Source organism: Mobula birostris, chromosome 4, assembly GCF_030028105.1.
Source record: "Mobula birostris isolate sMobBir1 chromosome 4, sMobBir1.hap1, whole genome shotgun sequence".
In the NCBI taxonomy this organism is placed as follows: Eukaryota; Metazoa; Chordata; class Chondrichthyes; order Myliobatiformes; family Myliobatidae; genus Mobula; species Mobula birostris.
Window position 1 is genome coordinate 6,508,908 of NC_092373.1, and position 22,978 is coordinate 6,531,885.

The 22,978-nt window shown below is 46.0% G+C and overlaps 1 protein-coding gene across 4 annotated transcripts in view; it reads right to left on the reverse strand.

Annotated features, from left to right (window-relative positions):
• LOC140196143 (traf2 and NCK-interacting protein kinase-like) overlaps positions 1–22,978 on the reverse strand; it is a 290,127-nt gene that overhangs the window by 222,525 nt on the left and 44,624 nt on the right. For all 4 annotated transcript variants that reach the window (XM_072254879.1, XM_072254878.1, XM_072254877.1 and 1 more), the window contains exon 2: positions 10,094–10,159. In XM_072254879.1, the coding sequence (XP_072110980.1) occupies positions 10,094–10,159 (66 nt within the window). The remainder of the gene's footprint in view (positions 1–10,093; positions 10,160–22,978) is intronic.

The window sequence follows — 22,978 nt, forward strand, 5'->3', positions numbered from 1 at the left end:
GCACTTCCAATTTTTGAATTTTCTCCCCATCTAAATAACAATCTGCCCAATTATTTCTTCTTCCAAAATGTACAACCGTACATTTGTCAACGTTGTATCTCATCTGCCATTTCCTTGCCCACTATCCTAAACTGACTAAGTCTCTCTGCAACCTTTCCAATTCTTCAACATTTCCTGCTCCTCCACCTATCTTGGTGTCATCCGCAAACTTAGCCCCAAAACCATTTAATCCATAATCCAAATCATCGATATACATCGTAAAAAGAAGCGGCCCCAACACCGACCCCTGCGGAACACCACTAGTAACCAGCAACCAATCAGAATAGGATCCCTTTATTCCCACCCTTTGCTTTCTGCCTATCAGCGAATGGTCCACCCATTTCAATTGTTGTCTGTAAACTCACCAGATGAATGTGGGCAAAATGCAGGCAAATGGGACTGGCTCAGGAATAGAGTTGGGCTGAAGAGTCTACTCTGTGCTATATGACTCTACACATACTGGCCACTTTATCAGGTACACCTGTACACCTTGTTAATGCAGATATCTAATCAGCCAGCCATGTGGCAGCAACTCAATGCATAAAAGCATGCAGATATGGTCAGGAGGTTGAGTTGTTGTTTGCCCAAAACATTAGAATGGGGAAGAAATGCAATACTGTATAAATGACTTTGACAGTGGAACTGATTATTGGTGCCAGATGGGATGGTTTGAGTATCTCAGAAACTGCCGATTTCCTGGGACTTTTACGCACAACAGTCTCAAGAAAATGGAGCAAAAAGCTGAAAACATCCAAGAGTGTGGCAGCTTTGTGGGCAAAAATGCCTTATTAATGAGGGAGATCAGAGGAGAATGGCCAGACTGGTTCAAGCTGACAGGAAGGCAACAGCCCTTTCAGTTGGCTGAAATCAATGTGAGTGGTTCGTGGTGATGCAACGCAAAGTTTAAAAAGAGCTCAGGAGCATTCAGCTTTCCACCTGCAGTCTGAAATCAGTGGCGGGACCAATTACAAAGAAAGGAGGTGTAAGTGGAATGGTCATTGTTTGAGTGGGCCAGTGTTAGAGTGATCCGACTTTTGCTCGACAGGCTTGGGTGAGAACAAGCTTGGGCAAGCACACACAAAGGTTTTAAGAAGAAAATTTCTGTTAAGTTTTTTTTCCCCCTTCCTCCTGTTAGTATACAGCTAGTGTGCTGAGTATGTGTCTGGAGGTAGCTGTATATTCTTTGTGTAAGGTGTAGGGACTCTGGGAAACCTCCAGCATTCCTGATAGGTACATGTGTACGACATGCACCAAGCTGCAGCTCCTTAGAGGCAGTGTTAAGGAACTGGAGGAGCAGCTGAATGATCTTCAGCTGATACGGGAGAACGAGGAGATGATTAGACAGGAGCTATAAGGGGTTATTACCCCTCGGATGCAGGAGGCAGGTACTTGGGTGACTGTCAGGAGAGGGAAAGGGAACGGGAAGAGACTGCCAGTGCAGAGTACCCCTATGGCCATTGCCCTGGATATTGTTTACTGCTTGAGGGGGGTGAGGGGGTAGGTGACAACCTACCAGGGGAAGCCACAGTGAACACGTCTCTGGCACTGTGGCTCAGATGGGAAGCGGGGAGAAGAGGAATGCAGTAGTGACACAGGATTCCATAATTAGAGATTAGACAGCAGATGGTATGTTGCTCCCAGGTACTATGGTCAGGGATTTCTCGGATTGGATCCACGGCATTCTAAAAGGGGAGGGAGAACAGCTGGAATGTGGTGGTATGTAATGGCACCAGCAACATAGGTAGGAAAACGGAGGAGGTCCTGAAAAGAGAGTACTGGGAGGACTTAAAAAGTTGAAAAGCAGGACCTCTGGGATCATAATCTCCAGACTGCTACCCATATCATGCACCAGTGAGGATATGAATAGGATGATTGGCAGGTGAATGCGTGGCTGAGGAACTGGTGCAGGGGGCAGGGGTTCAGATTTATGCATCGTTGGGATCTCTTCTGGGAAAGGTTTGACCTGTACAAAAAACACAAGCTAAACCTGAGGGGATCAATATCCTTGTGGCAGGTTTGCCAGAACTGTTGGGGAGGGTTTAAGCTAATCTGGCAGGGAGATGGGAACTGGAGTGATAGTACTGAGCAGTTGGTACACAAGTAGATGCTGTGTGTTTAAGAAAGGACAGGCAGACGACAGGGCAAAATTGTAGTCAATGGGATGAGTTAAAGTGTAACAGGGGCCAAGATCAAAAAGAGTGACAGATGCAGGACTAAATGAGTTATATTGGAATGAACACAGTCTATGGAATAAGGTAGATGATCTTGTGGCACAGTTACAGATTGGCAGGTATGTGACTGTGGGCATCTCTGAGACGTGGCTGAAGGAAGCTGAGAACCTTTCATCCAAGAATACACAGTGAATCGAAAGGACAGAGGGCACAGCCTCAGAATAGAGAGGCGAGAATTTCTTTAGCCAGAGGCTGGTGAATTTGTGGAATTCTTTGCCACAAGCAACTGTGGAGGCAAAGCCTTTATGTACAGTATATTTAAGGCAGAGGTTAATAGATTCTTTATTGGTCAGGACATGAAGGGATACAGGGAGAAGGCAAGAGGTTGGGGCTGAGAGGAAAATTGGATCAGCCATGGTGAAATGGCAGAGCAGACCCGATGGACCAAAAGGTCTAATTCTGCTCCTATACCTTATAGTTTAAAAGTCTTTGTGGACAGGCAGGTAGACAGAGGAGGTGGGATGGCTCTGTTGGTAAAAAGTGAAATCAAATCTTTGGAAAGAGGTGACATAGGATCAGAAGATGTTGAATCTTTGTGGGTAGAGTTAAGAAACTACAATGGTAAAAAGACACTAATGGAAGTTATATACAGGCCTGCAAACAGTAGCCAGGATGTGGGCTACAAATTACAATGGGAGAAAAGATTTGTCAAAATGGCAATGTTACCATAATCACAGGGGATTTCAATGTGCAAGCAGATTGGGAAAATCAGCTTGATGTTGGATCCCAAGAGAGGGAATTTGTAGGATGCCTACGAAATGAGATTGTAGAGCAATTTGTGGTTGCGCCCACCGGGGAAAGGCAATTCTGGATTGAGTGTTATGTAAGGACCCAGATTTGATTACGAGTCTAAAGATAAAGGAATCCTTAGGGGGTAGTGACCACAATATGATAGAATTCACCCTGCAGTTTGAGAAAGATAAGGTAAGTTCAAGTTTAATTGTCATTGAAACATACATAAATACCCATTGTGACGGGGTCCTGAACTACTCCTATGAACTGTGCTTTTGAAAAAAGAGAGAGGGAGGTATTTAACACCGACATGTTGTTTTGAAAAGAGAGAGAGAAAGGAAGGAAGAGAAAGAGCGATGAAGACTAACTTATGGACTGTCACTTTAAGGCACGAGGAGGAACTTTTGGATTTCTGCTGAGTTCGGAGTTCGTAAGTCACTATGGTGACCGAGGGTGGCGTCATTTGATGGACAATCGATGTTATGACTTTTCCGCAGCGTGTTTATACTTCCAAGGTCATTTGCCTGCTTGTACATTTCTTACGCAGTCAAAGGAAGGAGGAGTTATTTGAGAGACAGTTGGTACCCAGTACGGTGAGATAAATAGGAGGGCAGATGATAGACCTCGGACACATGTTTTGGACACTGAATGAGCTTTGTTGGGCCCACAGGAAAAGTGGGTTTTTGGAGGATCGATCAGTCGCTCTTGCAGTGAGAAAAGGGATTGACCAGTGAGGAGTTGTCCATGTGTCCAACCTTTGCCTGGGTTGATAGCTCCACCACAGAAAACCGGTTCCCTTTGTTGTGGCCACAGTTGGTGACATTTAAAGGATTTCGGAGGACAATGAAAAGATCGACGGCATCAGCTCACCTGAAGACTCAAGTCTCTCCCTCGGTCTCTCTCCATCACTATTCAACTCAATACCACGAACTGAACTGAACTTCACTCATCATCGTAGAACTGTATCTTTTTACCCCTAGACTTGAAGAAGCTTGGTTTTTTATATATATTTCCACACTTACCGATTTACTTATTTATATATAATCATTGCTAACCTGTTTGATATATCTACATTTATATTACCGTATTGTGTAGTTACTAATAAATATTATTAGTTAATAGCAATACTGGACTCCAAAGTGTTTTCTATTTCTGCTGGTTCTTTAACCCGTCACAGGGTACGTGACACCATGAATACAGCCAAATGAACCACTGTTATTCTGGGGCCAAGGTGTAAAACACAAAACCAACAGTCATACACAGCACAAGGCACACATAGCACCTATAAGATAACAGTAAATACAGTCACATAAGAAAAATAAAGTCCTGGACCCGAAGTCCACGGAAATTACAGAAATCTACAGTCAAGCACTTGGCAGCTCGTCTTCTGCCAAGCAAGCACTGGGGGGCAGCACCAACTCCGGTGGGGCGCACTGACTACGACACCACTCCCCTGGGCGGCTGTAAACAGGCATCACCTTGGCTTGAGGCCCAGTCCTTGCTGCAGCCAAGGCCACACAGCTCCCCAGCGACCGTCCCTGTCATTCACCAATAAATCAGTGAACAGGACTTGCAGTATTCCATATTATCAATATCCAAAAGGTTCTTAAGATCACAAGGGAAACAACTAAGACAATCACTCACTGTTAACAGTCCTCCACCTTCATGCACTGACTTGCGATCAGAAAAAAAAATGTTTGAAAAGTGTGGTAAACCATGTATATATGTTGTAACTGGGTTAACCATCTGGACACACCCCTCTGCTGACTGCCCCTGTGGCTCCTCTCACAGAGTCCTGTATAAAGGTGTTCGCCTTGCCCCTCCCCCTCAGTCCGGGGGCAGACACTCACTGTGGAGGTCGTATTGTACGGCGAATAAAAGCCTTTCAGTATTTTACCAAACCTCAGTCTTTTGGAGCAATTGAAGGTGCTTCAAAAAGGATAAAAACTGATCTCCTGGGATTTTCACACACAACAGTCTCTATGGTTTACAGAGAATGGTGCAAAAAACAAACAAAAGCAGTAACAGCAGTTCTGTGGGTGAAAACGCCTTGTTAATGAGAGAGGTCAGAGGAGCATGCCCAGATTGGTTCTAGCTGACAGGAAGGTGACAGTAACTTAAATAACCAGGCGTTACAACGGTGGTGCGTAGAAGAGTGTTTCTGAACGCACAGCATGTGGAACCTTGAAGTGGGCGGGCTACAGCAGCGGAAAACCATGAACATACTCTCAGTGGCCACTTTATCGGGTCCAGGAGGTGAGCAGCAGTGTAGTGGTTAGCGTGACGCTATTACAGCTCAGGACTCCGGGGTTCAGAGTTCAATTCAGGTGCTGACCGTAAGGAGTTCATCCGTCCTCCCCGTGAGATGCATGAGTTCTCTTCAGGTGCTCCTGTTTCCTCCCACAACGTAAAGACGGCCTGGTGAGTAGGTTAATTGGTCTTTGTAAATTGTCCTGTAAAATTGTCCATAATTTACTGGCATAATTTACATATTACTATTTAACTATTTATGGTTCTATTACTATTTATTATTTATGGGCAACTGTAACGAAAACCAATTTCCCTGGGATCAATAAAGTACGACTATGACTATGACCATGTATTAGTAGGTGGGTTTCTGGGTGGTGCGGTTCACTGGGCTGGAAGGACCTGTTCCTGTACTGTACCTTAAATAAATACAACAGTCGTCGAGTGTCTGATTCCACCCATAGCCCACAAACAATAATTATCATTTCTCAACCTGAGGGGAAGAACAATTCTTAATTGCAAAATACTGGAAACAAATTGTGCTGTGTGATGGAACTCGCAGGTAAAAGGCTAAATTTCCTGACTCATTTACAGCGAAATTTCATCAGAACTGCCATTACTTCATAGCATCCCTATTTTTACAACCAGTAAACAAAATGTTCCAAATCTTCTCCGAATCAGTGCCAAGCAACCGCGGGATATTTATAGCACGGTAGAGGACTGGGTGAGCTTTCATGGAAGAAGCAATCCCAATTCCACTCCCTAACAGGCAAAAACAAAAAAAAATTCAGGCAGCTGGCGGAAGTCACTGGGTCAGGTAGACTCTGCTGAGTTCCTCCAGCAGTTCGTTAATCACCCCAGATTACACCGTCCCGTCCCCTGAAACGTAGAACATTGTTGGGGTCACCATGATAGCGTAGCACTATTACAGATCAGGGTGTCGCAGTTTGGAGTTCAGTCCCAGAGTCCTCTGTAAAAGTTTATAGCTTCTTCCGGCAGGCAGTGTGGGTTTTCTCTGGATACTCCAGTTTCCTCCTACTGTCTGGAGAAGCAGTGGTTAGCAGGTTACTGAGTCATTGTAAATGGTCCTGTGATAAGGCGAAAGAGGTGGGTTTCTGGGTGGTACGGCGCAAAAGACTAGGAGGGTATGTTCCGCGGTGTGTATCTAAACAAACAAACAAACAGCACTGGACTGGCCCTTCAGCCCACAATGTTTGGCCAACTAACCCAACCCCTTCAGCCTACACAATGCCCATATCCTTCCATTTCCCCACACCTTCCTGTGTCTATCTAAACGTCTCTAATGTTTCTGCCTCTACCACCACCCCAGGCAGTGCATTCCAAGCACCCACCACTCTCTGTGTAAAAAAAAAACTTGCCCCTCACATCTCCTTTAAAATTACCCCCCGCATCTTAAATACATGCCCTCTGGTACTAGGCATTTTCACTCTGGGGAGAAAGATACTGTGCCTTAATCCTTCTCTCCACAGCGCTGCAAATCCTTTTCTTCGAGATTGACATCCATCCGCATTGTCAGCACTGCGGCAGAATCTCCCAGACCCAAGACATTCTGCAGACGCTGGAAATCAGAGCAACACACACAAAATGCTGGAGGAACCCAGCGGGTCAGGCAGCGTCCACGGAAATGAGTGAACAGTCAACATTTCGGCTCAAGATCCTTCTTTAGGACTGAAAAGGAAAGGGGAAGAAGCCAGAATAAGGTGGTGGGTTGAGGGGAAAGAGTACAAGCTGGCAGGTGGTAGGTGAGACCAAGTGAGGGGGGGAGGAGGGTGGGTTTCATATGGATCATGTGCAGGTAGGAGGGATTTGTTGAAACTGGCATCAGACACTGTGTGGACACTGTAGACTGCTGGCTTTGTTCCTCTGCTGTTTTGTTCTGAGTGCTGTGCCAAATGAAACAGCTTCATTCTGCATCCAGCAACCACCAGACAACACTCAGGCTGAGACTGACACGTGTGAGCCAAGATTCACAGCAAAAACGTGCCAGACAATGACTCCAACAGGAGCGTATAACAACAAAGCGTGGATCACCGTCACCAAGTCTGCCACCATCAGCATACTCACCAGAAACTCAACCTCACCAGCCTCATAAACACTGTGACTAGAAGACTGAGTCAGTGGTGGGTATTCTGCAGTGAATAACCACCCCAAAATCATTTCACCATCTACTAGATAGAAGTCAGGAGCATGACAGAAAATCCACCATTGAACATGGCCCTTCAGTTTTCATTCGCCTCTAGCTCACTCAAACTCACCTCATAAGACCTGCTATCTAATTCACACAGCATCCAGGAAAATCTCCTCTACACCCTCTCGAAAGTTTTCACATCCTTTCTATAATGAGGTCACCAGAACTCAACACAATATTCCAAGTTCTGGTCTAACCAGGGTTTTATAGAGCTGCATCATTCCCTCACGACTCTTGAACTCAATCCCTTGACTAATGGAGACAATCAAATCATTCACCTATCAACCCGTGTGGCCACTCTAAGGGATCTACAGGAGGTGGACACCAAGATCCCTCTGTTCCTGCTGGGAATCCCGTCATTAACCTATATTCTGCCTTCAAGCTCAATCGCTTCACATTTCTCATGGGCTAAACTCCATCTGTCACTTCTCATCCTGTCAGTGTCCCATTGTAACTTACTGTACAACAACCCTCCACACTATCCACAACCCCACCAACCTTTGTGTCATCTGCAAACTTACTACCTCACCCTTCCACTTCCTCATCCTAGTTATTTGTAAAAATCAGATAGAGAAGGGGTCTCAGAATAGATCCTTGCAGAACACCACTGCTTCCTGACCTTCAGGCAGAATACACTCCATCTACTACCACCTACTCTGCCTTCGGTGGGCCAGCCAATCCTGAGACCACACAGCACACACAAAATGCTGGAGGAACTTAGCAGGCCAGACAGGATTTCCAGCATCTGCAGATTTTCTCTTGTCTGAGTCCACACAGTCAACTTTCCCTGGATCCCATGCCTCCTGACCTAGATCACTGCAACTCAATAACCCATAAAACACAACACTATCCAGGACAAAGCAGCCACTCTATTAATACCTTCTCCAACCCTTTAGACATTCACTCTCTCCACCACCAACTCTGTCACAGACAGTCCCCAAGCCGGCTACAAAAGGAGGTAGGGTAGACATGCGACCAGCAACCCCATCCCATAAAAACCCAGAACTACAAAAATGCCGACAGAAGCTCCAAAGACCTCATCCCTAGGAGAGAAAGGATCTTCGAAGATGGGCGACAGCTGGGGACTTTAAACACTGGCCCACGATAGAGTATCATGGGAGTGGTTAATAGAATACTACAGCACATTACAGGCCCTTCAGCCCACAATGTTGTGCCAACCTTCAAACCCTGCCTCCCATATAACCCCCCACCTTAAATTCCTCCATATACCTGTCTAGTAGTCTCTTAAATTTCACTAGTGTATCTGCCTCCACCACTGACTCAGGCAGTGCATTCCATGCACCAACTACTCTCTGAGTAAAAAACCTTCCTCTAATATCCCCCTTGAACTTCCCACTCCTTACCTTAAAGCCATGTCCTCTTGTATTGAGCAGTGGTGCCCTGGGGAAGAGGCGCTGGCTATCCACTCTATCTATTCCTCTTATTATCTTGTACACCTCTATCATGTCTCCTCTCATCCTCCTTCTCTCCAAAGAGTAAAGTCCTAGCTTCCTTAATCTCTGATCATAATGCATACTTTCTAAACCAGGCAGCATCCTGGTAAATCTCCTCTGTACCCTTTCCAATGCTTCCACATCCTTCCTATAGTGAGGTGACCAGAACTGGACACAGTACTCCAAGTGTGGCCTAACCAGAGTTTTATAGAGCTGCATCATTACATCGCAACTCTTAAACTCTATCCCTCGACTTATGAAAGCTAACACCCCATAAGCTTTCTTACCTACCCTATCTAGCTGTGAGGCAACTTTCAGGAATCTGTGGACATGTACCCCGAGATCCCTCTGCTCCTCCACACTACCAAGTATCCTGCCATTTATTTTGTACTCTGCCTTGGAGTTTGTCCTACCAAAGTGTACCACCTCACACTTCTCCGGGTTGAACTTCATCTGCCACTTCTCAGCCCACTTCTGCATCCTGTCAATGTCTCTCTGCAATCTTTGACAATCCTCTACACTATCTACAACTACAGGTTGTTGGGGCCTATGCCCCAGAAAGGGGCGCTGAACTCCTGGCCCAACACTCTCATGCGAGCACTTTGACTCAAGGGGACAACTCGCCCCCATCTACTCCAGCAGCAGTTAGGGTTGGCCCATTAATGTTGGCCTTGCCGGGGAGATCCGGACTCAGAAGTATACAAAGGGCCCAAAGCATCGTTGAGCAGCCCGGCCAGCCAGCCCACAAATCTCTTTGACACACTGATGTCAGGAAGGAGATACAGAGCATCAGGACTAGGACTGCCAGACTGGGCAACAGCTTCTTCCCTCAGTCTGTGAGGCTAATGACTACCCTGCCACCACTGAGGTCTTGTCACTAGGACAGCGAGCTGTTTACTGTTTACCCGTGCTGCACACGACATACATTTTGAATTATATTTTATCAACTTATTTGTGGTAATATTTTGATTTATATGCTGTGTGTGATATATGTCTTATGTGTGCATTGTGGTCCAGAAGAACACTGTTTTGTTTGTTTGCATATACGTGCAGTCAGATGACAATAAACTTGAACTTGTTGGCATTGGGACCCTCAGCGACCATCCGCCATCCAATGCCAGGAGATTAGTTCCAACCCTATACCTGTGATTACTTCAGAAGAAGACAAGAAATGGACCTACCTTGTACACCTGCCCGTAAGTACCATTACCAACCAATTCGACCAGTTCGAAAATACCAGCTGGATCCTGAAAGAAACACACAAGGGAAGAGAATGTCACAATGCAAATTGTTTCAACAACTGTCACATTCAAGGTTCAAGATTCAACAATCAAGATTGTTTAATGTCATTTCCAGTACACAAGTGTAAAGAAGAATGAAGTAATTGTTACTCCAGATCTGCTGCAGCACAAAAAAAACACAATAAGATAAAGCACACTATAATAATAAAACACATTAAATATAATCACATAAGATAGCTTATATACATAGATTGAGTGTATGTCCATAAAGTGACACTAGACACAGGAGTGTCTGTACATAAGGTGACTGACAGGAAATGATGAAGTAGTGGTGGTTGGGGGTGTGGAGGGGTGGATAGTGGGTGGAGGTGTTGATCAGTCTTATTGCTTGGGGGGAGTAACTGTTTTTGAGTCTGGTGGTCCTGGTGTGGATGCTACGTAGTCTCCTCCCTGATGCGAGGGGGACAAACAGTCCACGAGCAGGGAGAATCGGATCCTTTATTATGTCACTGGCCGTATTCCCGCATCTTTCTGTATACATGTCCTTCAAGGCAGGTAGGCTGGTACCGGTGATGCTTTGGCCAGTTTTGACTACCCATGCACAGCCCTCCTGTCCGCTGCAGGGCAGTTTCTGTACCAGGCAGTGGTGCAGTTTGTTAGGATGCTCCCTACTGCACCGTCCACGAGGATGGACAGAGTCCAGCTCGATTAAAACAACAGAACACAAAAAGAGAGCAAAAAAAAGGAGTGTGTTCATGGACCATTCAGAAACCTGATTATGGAGGGAAAGAAGCTGTTCCCCAAATGCTGAGTGTGGGTCTTCACCCTCCTGTATCTCCTCCCTGATTGCAGTAATGAGAAGAGGGCAATTTGTATCTTCTACCCAACAGGAGAGGGCAAAAGAGAGAATACCTGGGGTCATGACTGAGGAAGAAAGAATAGCTGAAAACATTCAAAGAGTCTACTTCCAACACTGTCTGGGGATGAGAATTCTAGTGGGTTACAGTCCTGAGTGTTATGGGAAAAAATCTTATCTCCCTCTACCTTGATTGACTGATCTTTTATAAATAGCGACCTTTATCTAGTTCTGGGCGCTCCCAGACTGCCACAGTTGCACTATATACTATAATTACTCTACTTCAATTTTCTAAACTCCAATAGTTACACGTCCTAGCCTGAACAGTTTTTCCATGTAACAAAAGCTGCTCATCCCAAGTATCGATCTGACAATGACTCTTTGTACAATTGCACTGTTAGGTTCAAGTTTATTGCCATTCAACTGTACACATGAATCCTGCCAGACAAATCAACGTTCCTCCGGACCAAGGTGCACAACACAGTACGTATGCCTCATACGCTACAGAAAGTAATATTACCAAACAAGAAACATGGGATGTTACTATTCCTTGTGCCAATGTGTCCTGAGCACTTGCCTGGATTTTGGGAGTGGCACAGGGTTGACACGCAGAGACCTTCATCCTTCCTCGATGCTTCTTCAAGTAGCCCACACCTCTCTGGAGGGCTCGATGATGACTTCTGGCATCCTTGGAGCCCAGCAGTGGTTTTTTCACTTGATTCAAAGCCAGTGACTGCCTCTTTCCACTACCTCTGATGTGGATCTGATGGTTTGCCCTAGAGTCTGACCATGGATCCCCAGCTCCTTCAGCAATTTGATGGTAGATGTGGCTAAAAATCCTCTACAACACACTTCCACCGGACAAACTTTGGTTTTCCAGTCCTGTCACTGAGCCTCACCTGCTGGATCCACAGAGTGTAGCCTCTTGCACTAATATGCTTCAGCACAGAATCCTCCCACGGGACTGAGTTCCACATTGTAGACGGTCTGTCGTGCACTGGACCGGGGAACCACGTCTGGCCTGAAGTTGGTGGTTACAATGTCCGGTGGAAAGATGAGTTGCTAATTGACATCCACCAGCATTTTCCAGTCGCTGGCCATGTTCATCTGTCCTGTTTCTGGCTTAGGAGGGTGATTGGTTGGTCTTTTTCCTCCCTCCCGGACGAATGCTGCTGGTGTCAGAGCATTAGTCGTTCTAGGGGGCAAGGAACTGGTTGCTATCGTCTTGGTCTTGATTACCACTGCCAGACCCTTCAAGACCTGGTTATGACACTACGTGTATCTGCCTTGTGTGCGGCTGGTTTTGCAGCTTGCCAGGATATGTTTGAGAGCCATGGAATCGGGCACAGGGCACGAGTTGGGACCTCTTCAAACCACTGGTGGAGGTATTTTGAGAGGGAAGCAGAGCATATGTACCTCTGATGAGAGGGCGAAGGCTGTTTGCTTCCATCTCCCATATGTTCTTCCAGCTGACTTCCCTCCTCGCAGTGCTTTCCCACACACCCATCGCCCCTGCTTAGCCAGGGAGACAGCCTTTGCACTTCTGTCTGACTCTTCCTGTTGCCATAACTTCCTCGACAACCATCTTCCTTCACCTGGAATTGTAGGTCCACTTGCTGCCAGACCAAAGCTGCCCCTGCTCTGTCGGACTTGTCCCACAATGTTGCTATGCTGCACCGCATCAGCTGGTGTCCATTTCTGCCTCAACTGATAAAGTCCGTGCAGCATTACTGATGGCCTTGTCACTTTGACTGCCCTCTGTAGGCGCACCCTAGAATGTTGGAATTCTTCTGCAAGGCCAGAGAAAGGTAGTTCAAGGACTTCTTTACCAAAGAGACTGATGTTACTGATATAGCCTGGGGCACTGAGCCACTTCTTTACGAGCAACATGATGGTTCGCTCAAGCACAAATAAATTAACAAATAATCTGTATTAATAAAAATAAGATGTATTTACTTTGACAGTAAGCTTTCCTGCAAATCTTAGTACAGAACATTCACTTGTTCCCCATTAGCTACAACACAGAGTCATAGATGAATTTAATACAGAAGCGGGCATTTGACACATTGACCAGCACACAGACAATAGCCTGAATACCCCTCTCATCCATGTACTTTCCAGACTACTTTTAAATATTACAGTGGAACACGCATCTCCCTCTTCCACACTCGCATCAACCTCTAAGTGAAGAAGTTTCCTCTCAGGTTCCTCTTAAACATGTCACCTTTAACCCATGACCTCTCGTCCTAGTCTCACCCAATCTCAGAGGAGCAGTCCTGCTTGTATTTACTCTATTAACACCCCTCATCATTTTGTGTGCCTCTATCAAACTTCCCCTCATTCTCCTAAGCTTTAAGGAATAAAATCCAAACCTATTCAACCTTTCCCGATAACTCAGGTCCTCAAGTCCTGGCAATATTTTTGTACAGTTTCTTTGTAAACATGGTACTTTTTCAAAGCACATGGCGGATAGGTGTGTAGAGGATCTTTCATCTTACAGTTGTACCCAGAACTGGAGATCACTCTTTATAAATGAGCAATCAACCAAGGTGGAAAGAAGATTTTTTCCCCAAATCACTTAGGGTTCCAATTCTTCAGAACTACTGTCCTCAGAGGGCAGTGGAAGCTGAGTTTTTGAATGTTTCTCAGGCATTCTTTCTCCTTCGCTCATGACCTGAAATACCCTCTTCCACTGCGCAGAAGATACATAATGCCCTCTTCTCATTACTACCATCAAGGAGGAGGTACAGAGCCTGAAGACACACACTCAACATTAGTAACAGCTTCTTCCCCCTACTTCATCTCTGTGAATCCATGAACACTACCTCACTATTCTTGCTCTTTGTTTGGCACTTGAGCATGGTGATTATTGCTTAACACTGCCTGAGTGTTGTCTGCCTATCACTGGATACAAAATGGCTGATTCATCTTCTGAGGAGACTCTGTATGTCACCAGTGACTCTAGAATATTTCTACAGATATACCGTGAGAGCATTCTAACTGGCTGCATCACCGTCTGGTATGGAGGGGCCACCGCACTGGATCAGAAAAAGGCTGCAGAAAGTTGTAAACTCAGCCAGCCCTATCTTGGGCACCAGCCTCCCCAGCATCGAGGGCACCTTCAAAAGGTGATGCCTCAGAAAGGTGGCCTCTATCATTAAGGACCCCCCATTACCCAGGACATGCCCTCTTCTCATTACTATCATCAGGGAGGAGGTACAAGAGCCTGAAGACTCAACCAATGCACTCAATGTTTTAAGAACAGCTTCTTCCCCTCCACCATCAGATCATAATGCAGGTTTTTGCAAATAAAACATAATGAGGAAGTTTATATTTAGTGAAACCCATAACACATTTTTATTGAATTCCAAACCTAAACACAAAATTGTGGTAAAAATCTTTATGTAATTACATCATCACATCAGGCCAGCCTCTCAAAATGAAAACACAACTCAGTGTCAGTGGTTTTGAATTATGTCAGGGGATCGTGGGTTTGTGCCTCTGGTGGACTGTGTTCTCTCCAGGGCGAAGCCTGGGAGGGAAGATTTGAAGAACCAGCTGTTGCCCATGCAGCGGGTTCCCCCTCTCCCCGTCACTGATGTCGACCAAGGGAAGGGCAGGCGCCAATACAGCTTGGCACCAGTAACGTCGCGGAGGTTGCCAGAGTGAAGTTGTAAACAACATCAAACTGCCTCAGGGACCCTGGCTCCGGATTTCTTCCTCGGGGTTTACTCCTGGAGCCTTTCCCATGGGTAGGTATGGCCGCAAGGCAGCGGTGAATTATGTACATTTCCACTAACTACATTACCCTACAATAGGACCTCAGCAGTACATCCTTGCTTTAATGTTCTATGATACAATTCCTGGGTGAAGGGGTGGAGACATGTCTCTACCAAAGGAGGTGCAAGTCACCTTCCCTCCGCTAGCCTGCAGGTCACCCTTGGGCAAGGTGTAGCACCTGCTTAGCCCCCTGATCAGGGTCATGTGAAGCCGTGGTCTCAAGGTCCTGGTTTTGCAACCACTGATGCCAGGCAGACAATCTCAGGAGAGTATTGATAATGGCTGGGGTCACCTGTCTTGTAAAGACACTGCCCAGAAAAAGGCAATGGCAAACCACTTCTGCAGGAAAATTTGCCAAGGAAAGACCACGATCGCCCACGTCATTTGATACAGCACATAATGAACGAAAAAATACAATTCCTCGATCTTAAAAGCATTTCTCCACCTCCTCTGCAAATATATCCGATGATCCTGCCTCCTCTACCCTTGTGAGCAGAGAATTCCAGATATTCCCCTCCTTCCGAGAGAAGACATTTCTACACCCATCGCTGTTAAATGAGCAACACTCAAAATTCTGGAGGAACTCAATGGGTCATGGAGGGAAATGGACAGTCGATATTTTGGGTTGTGATCCTTCATCTGAACGCTTTATAAACACAGGAGATTCTGCAGATGCTGGAAATCCAAAAAATGCTGGAGGAACTCAGCAGGTCAGGCAACATCTGTAGAAGATGGCCTCATCGTGACTGCTACACACACACTGGAAGAGCACACTATATTCCACCTGGGTAGCCTCCAACCTCATGGTACAAACATCAGTTTCTCTAACTTCTGGTAATTTTGTCCCTTCCCTTCTCTCTTCTTCAATTCACCACTCTCAGTCCCCTCTTACCTCTTATCTGCCTTACCTGCCCATCACCTCCCCCTGGTGCCCCTCCTCTTTCTCCCCCTCCTATGGTTCCCTCTCCTCTCCTAGCAAATTTCTTCTTCTTCAGCCCTTTACCTTTTCCACGTACCACCTCCCAGGTTCTTACTTCATCCCCCTCCCCCACCCACCCACCTCAACTGGACTCACCTGTCACGTAGCTCATAATCCTTCCCCTCCCTCCCCACCTTCTTACTGTGACTTCTCCCCTCTTCCCTTCCAGTCCTGTGATGGGTCTTGACCTGAAACATTGACAGTTTATTTCCCTCCATAGATGTTGTCTGACCTGCTGAGTTCCTCCCATGTCCTGTGTTTTGTTCTGTACTCTGTTATTGTTTTACCTCGTACTACCTGAATGCAATGTGTAATTAATGATCGGTCTCTGAATTCAAGGCAATTTCCACTGTACCTCAGCATGCGTGACAATAATAAACCAATTTACCAGTTTAGTTATGGATGTTTTTGCACCCAAATTCCAGCATTTGTCATCTCTTGCATCTCCCTTAGATCTGTTTCCACCCTTCCCTATGAATTCGTTGATGACTCCACTGTTGTTGGCAGAAAACCAGATACTGGTGAGGAGGCGTACAGAAGTGAGAGGGATGGGCTGGTTGATGCTATCGCAACTACTGCCTTGTACCTAGTAAGATGAAGGAACTGATTGTGAACTTCAAGAGCCTGAAGACCACACTCATTGTTCCAGCACAGAATCTTCCCCACCACCATCAGGTTTCTGAATGGTTCATGAACACTACCTGTCCATTACCTGCTAACTGTATCTATTTACCTATATAACACACAGAGTGCTGGAGGAGCTCGGGCTGCATCTCTGCAGAATAAAGAGTCAATATTTTGGGCAAAGTCCCGTCATCAGCCCTGATGAATGCTTTCGGTCTGATATGCCAACTCAAAACTCCTTTCCAAAGGTTCTGTGCTAGAACAATGAGTGTGATTCTTTGTGCTCCTGAAGTTCACAATCAGTTCCTTCATGTTACTGACGCTACGTGCAAGGCAGTTGCTGTGGTAGCATCAACCAGCTAATCTCTCTCACTTCCGTACACTTCCTCATCACTATCCGAGATTCTGCCAGCAACAGTGGAGTCTACCTACCTACCTATCTATCTACCTACCTATCCGGCTACCTATCTATTCACCTACGTACCTACCTATCTATATATCCACGTACCTATCTTGCTATCTATCTATCTTTTTATCTTATCAATCTAATTATTGTAACTCATAGTAATTTTTTGTCTGGCAACACACAAAAGTTGCTGGTGAACGCAGCAGGCCAAGCAGCATCTCTAGGAAGAGGTACAGTCGACATTTCAGGCCGAGACCCTTCGTCAGGACTAACTGAAGGAAGAGTTAGTAACAGATTTGAAAGTGGGAGAGGGAGGGGGAGATCCAAAATGATAGGAGAAGACAGGAGGGGGAGGGATGGAGCCAAGAGCTGGACAGGTGATTGGCAAAAGGGGTATGAGAGGATCATGGGACAGGAGGTCCGGGGAGAAAGGCGGGGGTGGGAGGGAACCCAGAGGATGGGCAAGGGGTATAGTCAGAGGAACAGAGGGAGAAGAAGAAGAATGTGTGTATAAAAATAAATAACGGATGGGGTACAAGGGGGAGGTGGGGCATTAGCAGAAGTTAGAGAAGTCGATGTTCATGCCATCAGGTTGGAGGCTACCCAGATGGAATATAAGGTGTTGTTCCTCCAACCTGAGTGTGGCTTCATCTTTACAGTAGAGGAGGCCGTGGATAGACATATCAGAATGGGAATGGGACATGGAATTAAAATGTGTGGCCACTGGGAGATCCTCCTTTCTCTGGCAGACAGAGCGTAGGTGTTCAGCAAAACGGTCTCCCAGTCTGCGTCAGGTCTCGCCAATATATAGAAGGCCGCACCGGGAGCACTGGACGCAGTATATCACCCCAGCTGACTCACAGGTAAAGTGTCGCCTCACCTGGAAGGACTGTTTGGGGCCCTGAATGGTGGTAAGGGAGGAAGTGTAAGGGCATGTGTAGCACTTGTTCCGCTTACACGGATAAGTGCCGGGAGGGAGATCAGTGGGGAGGGATGGGGGGGACGAATGGACAAGGGAGTTGTGTAGGGAGCGATCCCTGCGGAATGCAGAGAGAGGAGGGGAGGGAAAGATGTGCTTAGTGGTGGGATCCCGTTGGAGGTGGCGGAAGTTACGGAGAATAATATGTTGGACCTGGAGGCTGGTGGGGTGGTAGGTGAGGACCAGGGGAACCCTATTCCTAGTGGGGTGGCGGGAGGATGGAGTGAGAGCAGATATACATGAAATGGGGGAGATGCAGTTGAGAGCAGAGTTGATAGTGGAGGAAGGGAAGCCCCTTTCTTTAAAAAAGGAGGACATCTCCCTCGTCCTGGAATGAAAAGCCTCATCCTGAGAGCAGATGCGGCAGAGATGGAGGAATTGCGAGAAGGGGCTGGCATTTTTGCAAGAGACAGGGTGAGAAGAGGAATAGTCCAGATAGCTGTGAGAGTCAGTAGGCTTATAGTAGACATCAGTGGATAAGCTGTCTCCAGAGACAGAGACAGAAAGATCTAGAAAGGGGAGGGAGGTGTCGGAAATGGACCAGGTAAACTTGAGGGCAGGGTGAAAGTTGGAGGCAAAGTTAATAAAGTCAACGAGTTCTGCATGCGTGCAGGAAGCAGCGCCAATGCAGTCATCGATGTCGCGAAGGAAAAGTGGGGGACAGATACCAGAATAGGCACGGAACATAGATTGTTCCACAAAGCCAACAAAAAGGCAGGCATAGCTAGGACCCATATGGGTGCCCATAGCTACACCTTTGGTTTGGAGGAAGTGGGAGGAGCCAAAGGAGAAATTATTAAGAGTAAGGACTAATTCCGTTAGATGGAGCAGAGTGGTGGTAGAGGGGAACTGATTAGGTCTGGAATCCAAAAAGAAGCAGAGGGCTTTGAGGGTCTCAGCCTGAAACGTCAACTGTACCTCTTCCTAGAGATGCTGCCTGGCCTGCTGCGTTCATCAGCAACTTTGATGTGTGTTGCTTGAATTTCCAGCATCTGCAGAATTCCTGTTGTTTGTAATTTTTTGTCTTGTACTTTGCTGCTACCATTAAAATACAAACTTCATGTACATAGGTACCTGATGCTGATTTTTCTCCACAGTTACACCCGACCTTTTGTCTGTTTGCAAAATCTTCTCCCTGTCTGATGGTCACCACTGTCCACCTCACGGTGTTGTTTCCTGTCTGATGGTCACCACTGTCCACCTCAAGGTGATGTTTCCTGTCTGATGGTCACCACTGTCCACCTCACGGTGATGTTTCCTGTCTGATGGTCACCACTGTCCACTTCACAGTGACGTTTCCTGTCTGATGGTCACCACTGTCCACCTCACGGTGATGCTTCCTGTCCGATGGTCCCCAAAGTCCACTTCCCTGTCAGACACTTCTTTTGCACACGTATGCTCATTTTTCCTAGCCTCACTGTCACACAGTACACTACTGAAATACTCTCGACTCTCACACCTCCTAAGTGGACCACATTAACTTGTCATCCCACAAAGCAGTATTTGAGGCATGAGAGGTATCGGTCAGTCTGTGCCTTGTGAAAGCACAGTCACCTGCAGCAGGAAGAGAACAGATGGCATTACTTTCATAACTCACTATAGAGGAAAAACAGCTCTGACTGCTTTTAATCATACTGATGTACTTTAATTCATTTTTTATTAAAATCACCCCAGTTAAAGAATGAAAGATGCTCAATAGGTTTTGCGTTCAAGATCAGCCTTTGTTCCTGTCCAACTTGCCACTGATATTTAGGGCAGCAATGAAACTCCTGCATTTCTTCCTGTCCTTGGCCATCTTTGGCAGGGTTCAGGACTTCCTTCATTTTCCTCTTGGTTTTCACTACTGTCAGCCATGCAAGTCCTGGGTATACTCAGAAGTAGAAGGATTCTTCATTGCTGTTTGCATAACAGCTTTGTTTGACATGTTAGGGTTGTTAACCCTGAGCTGAACCCCTGAATCTGGGGGACCGGTGGACCACTCTTAGTTTGACCTCTACCCTTTAACCTGTTTGGAATGGGTGACCCTACCAGGAACCAAAGCATAAAGCTTTGACTCCAGCCAGCATAGCTCTCTGAGGCAAGACTCCAACTCAAGACAATGTTGGAGCAACATCAGCAAGACAAAAAAACTGATTGCAGACTTTGGGAAGGGGAAGTCTGGAGAAAACACACCAGTCCTGATCGAGCAGTCGGCAGTGGAAAGGTTGAGCTGCTCCAAGTTCCTGAGTGTCAACAGCTCAGAGGATCTGCTCGTCAAATCAAAGATGGTGTTAATGGGGCTTTCTGTAAGCTGGCGGTGTGCTCGGACACAATGGCTTCTATGGGGCCAGCCAAAGGTGATATTCTCTTTTTTAAATGTACACTTTACAATCTCAAGACCCTGATGGACATTAAGAACGCAAAAGTGCTCGTTGACACAGAAACGGAAGGAGCCGGTCTTGGTGCAGCTTGCGCTGTGGCCTGCGTCAGAGGCACTGGAGGAGTTGGTGCACGTAGGCGGGGTGCAGTCTAACGTCAAGTGATTGCCTCAGTCGCTTTTCTTGCGATCACAAGACCCCATTGGGCATTGTTAGTGTGGAATGCTGCAGGTCCGACTCACTGATGTATTGGTGGACGGCGAGGGAGCTGTGTGAGCTTGGCTGGAGTGAGGACCAGGCCTCGAGCTGTGATGTCACCTGTTTACAACTGCCCGGGAGACAGCCATTGGAACCGGCGGCACTGTGTCCAAACTGGAGATCACGCCGCCTGCCAGTGATCGCACGGCAGAAGTATTCTGTTCAACGGCACATTGCAGCAACGTTCATGGATTCAGGGCCTTGGACTATATTTGGCTGCATTCATAGGTATGGTTGAATGACAATGAAACTTGAACTTGATCTTGAAGTTGAACTAAGACCACAAGATCATAAGACATAGAAGAGAGTTCTGCCATCTGACCTGTGGAGCCTGCTCCACCAGTCCATCATGGCTGACTTATTATCCCCCTCAACCCCATTCTCCTGGCCTCTCCCCATAACCTTTCATACCCTGTCTAATCAAGAACCTGTCAACGTCCACTTTGAATAGATGTTGTGATACACTGTTTGCTCTGTGAGCCTCATGTGAGCAAAGAAACTCACTGCACCTTGATGACAATATTTGACAATTGGGGCAACAGGGTGACGTCACGACTAGCACACCACTATTACAGTTTGGGACATTGGAGTTTGGAGTTCAATTCATACACGATCTGCAAGGAGTTCACACATTCTCCCTGTGAAATTGTTAAAGTGAACACTGTCTCACTTTTGAAATATATATTATTTCTGGGGCTTTTTTGTACAATTTTTAACCTATTCAATATACGTATACTGTAATTGATTTACTTATTTATTATTATTGGTTTATTTTTTTTCTCTGCTAGATTACGTATTGCATTGAACTGATACTGCTAAGTTAACAAATTTCACGACACATGCTGGTGATAATAAACCTGAAAATACTCAAGTCATTTCTGAGATTAAAAATCAGCTTGAATAGTGCCATAACAAGAACTTCTCACTTAACATCAGCAAAACCAAAGAGCTAATTACTGACTACACCGGAAAGAAATTGAGGTCCATGAGATGGTCATTATTAAAGGATCGGAGGCACAGAGGGTCAGTAACTTTAAATTCACAGGATTGAAATAAGCTGTAGAAAGTGGTAAACTCAGTCAGCTCCATCAGGGGCACCAGCCTCCCCAGGGCGTGCCCTCTTCTCATTGCTACCGTCAGGGAGGTGGTTCAGGAGCCTGAAGACACACACTCAATATTTCAGGAACAGCTTCTTCCCTTCCACCATCAGATTTCTGAATGGACAATGAGCCCATGTACAGCACAATTTTTTCCCTCTTCTGGCATTACTTGATTTAATTTAACTTTTTAAATATATTGTCAACAGCCCGCTTCAGCATTCCTAATGACCAGCGCTATATTCTGTTCTTGTGTTAAAATGCTTTCATGGGATGTTCAAGTTAATTTATTGTTACATTTTAGCTTGGGTTATACGGTCATTTGCTTGTGTGTTTATGGGTCGCCCAGACGGTAACCGGGGTGTGTAATAATCATCTCTCCCGTCCGTATGAGACTGTGCGGGTTCTCTCCCTGGGTCACAGCACTCAATCTGTTTGTGTGTTAATCGCAATAAAAATGGTGTGTTGAGTTTAGACGAACTTTTTCATCTGTCAGCATGGGCTGAGTGCTCGCCACTATATATAGTGTGTGTGTGTGTGTGTGTGTGTGTGTATACATACATACACACACACACCTTACTGTAATTTAAAGTTTTATTTTTATGTATTGCAACGCACTGCTGCCACAAAACAAAGAAGTTCATGACATATGCCAGTGATATTAAACCTGATTCCGAATCGGATTCCATAAAATTAGTGCCTCTACTTTCTTAGAAGTTTGCATATTTTCGGCATGTCATCTAAAACTTTGACAAACTTCGATACTGGTTGCATCATGACCTGGAATGGAAACACCAATGTCCTGGAATGGAACAGCCTGCAGACACATCCCTCCCCACCTTTGAGCACATCTATAAGGAGTAATGCCACGAGAAGGCGGCAGCTATAAAAGGACCCCTGTCATCCAGGCCTTGGTCTCTTCTCACTGCAACCATCAGGAAGGAGGTACACGAGCCTCAGGACCCACAACACCCAGTTCAGGAACAGTTATTACCCCTCAACCACCAGGCTTCTGAACCAGCGTGGACAAATTCACTCAGCTGAACTCTGAACTGACTCCACAACCTATCGACTCAAGTGAAAGGCTCTACAACTCAAGCTCTCAGTATATTCATTTATTATTGTATTTGCACAGTTAGTCTTCCTTTCAACATTGGTTGCTTGTCGGTCTTTGTTTGTGTGCGGTTTTTCATTGATTCTGTTGTATGCTTTTGTTCTACTGTGAATGCCCACAGGACAGTGAATCTCTTCGCTGTATGTCATTTGGTAATAAGTTTACTTTGAACATAAGAGGATCTATCCTGAGCCCAACACACTTACACAATAACAAAGAAGGCCTGCCAGCAACTATATTTCAGGAGGGGTTTGTGAGAGTTTGGTACGTCACCAATGACTTGTGCGAGGTTCTGGAGAAACACTGGACAGCATCATATCACTGCCTGGTATGGAGGCACCGGTGCACAGGATCGCAAGAGGCTGCAGAGGGTTG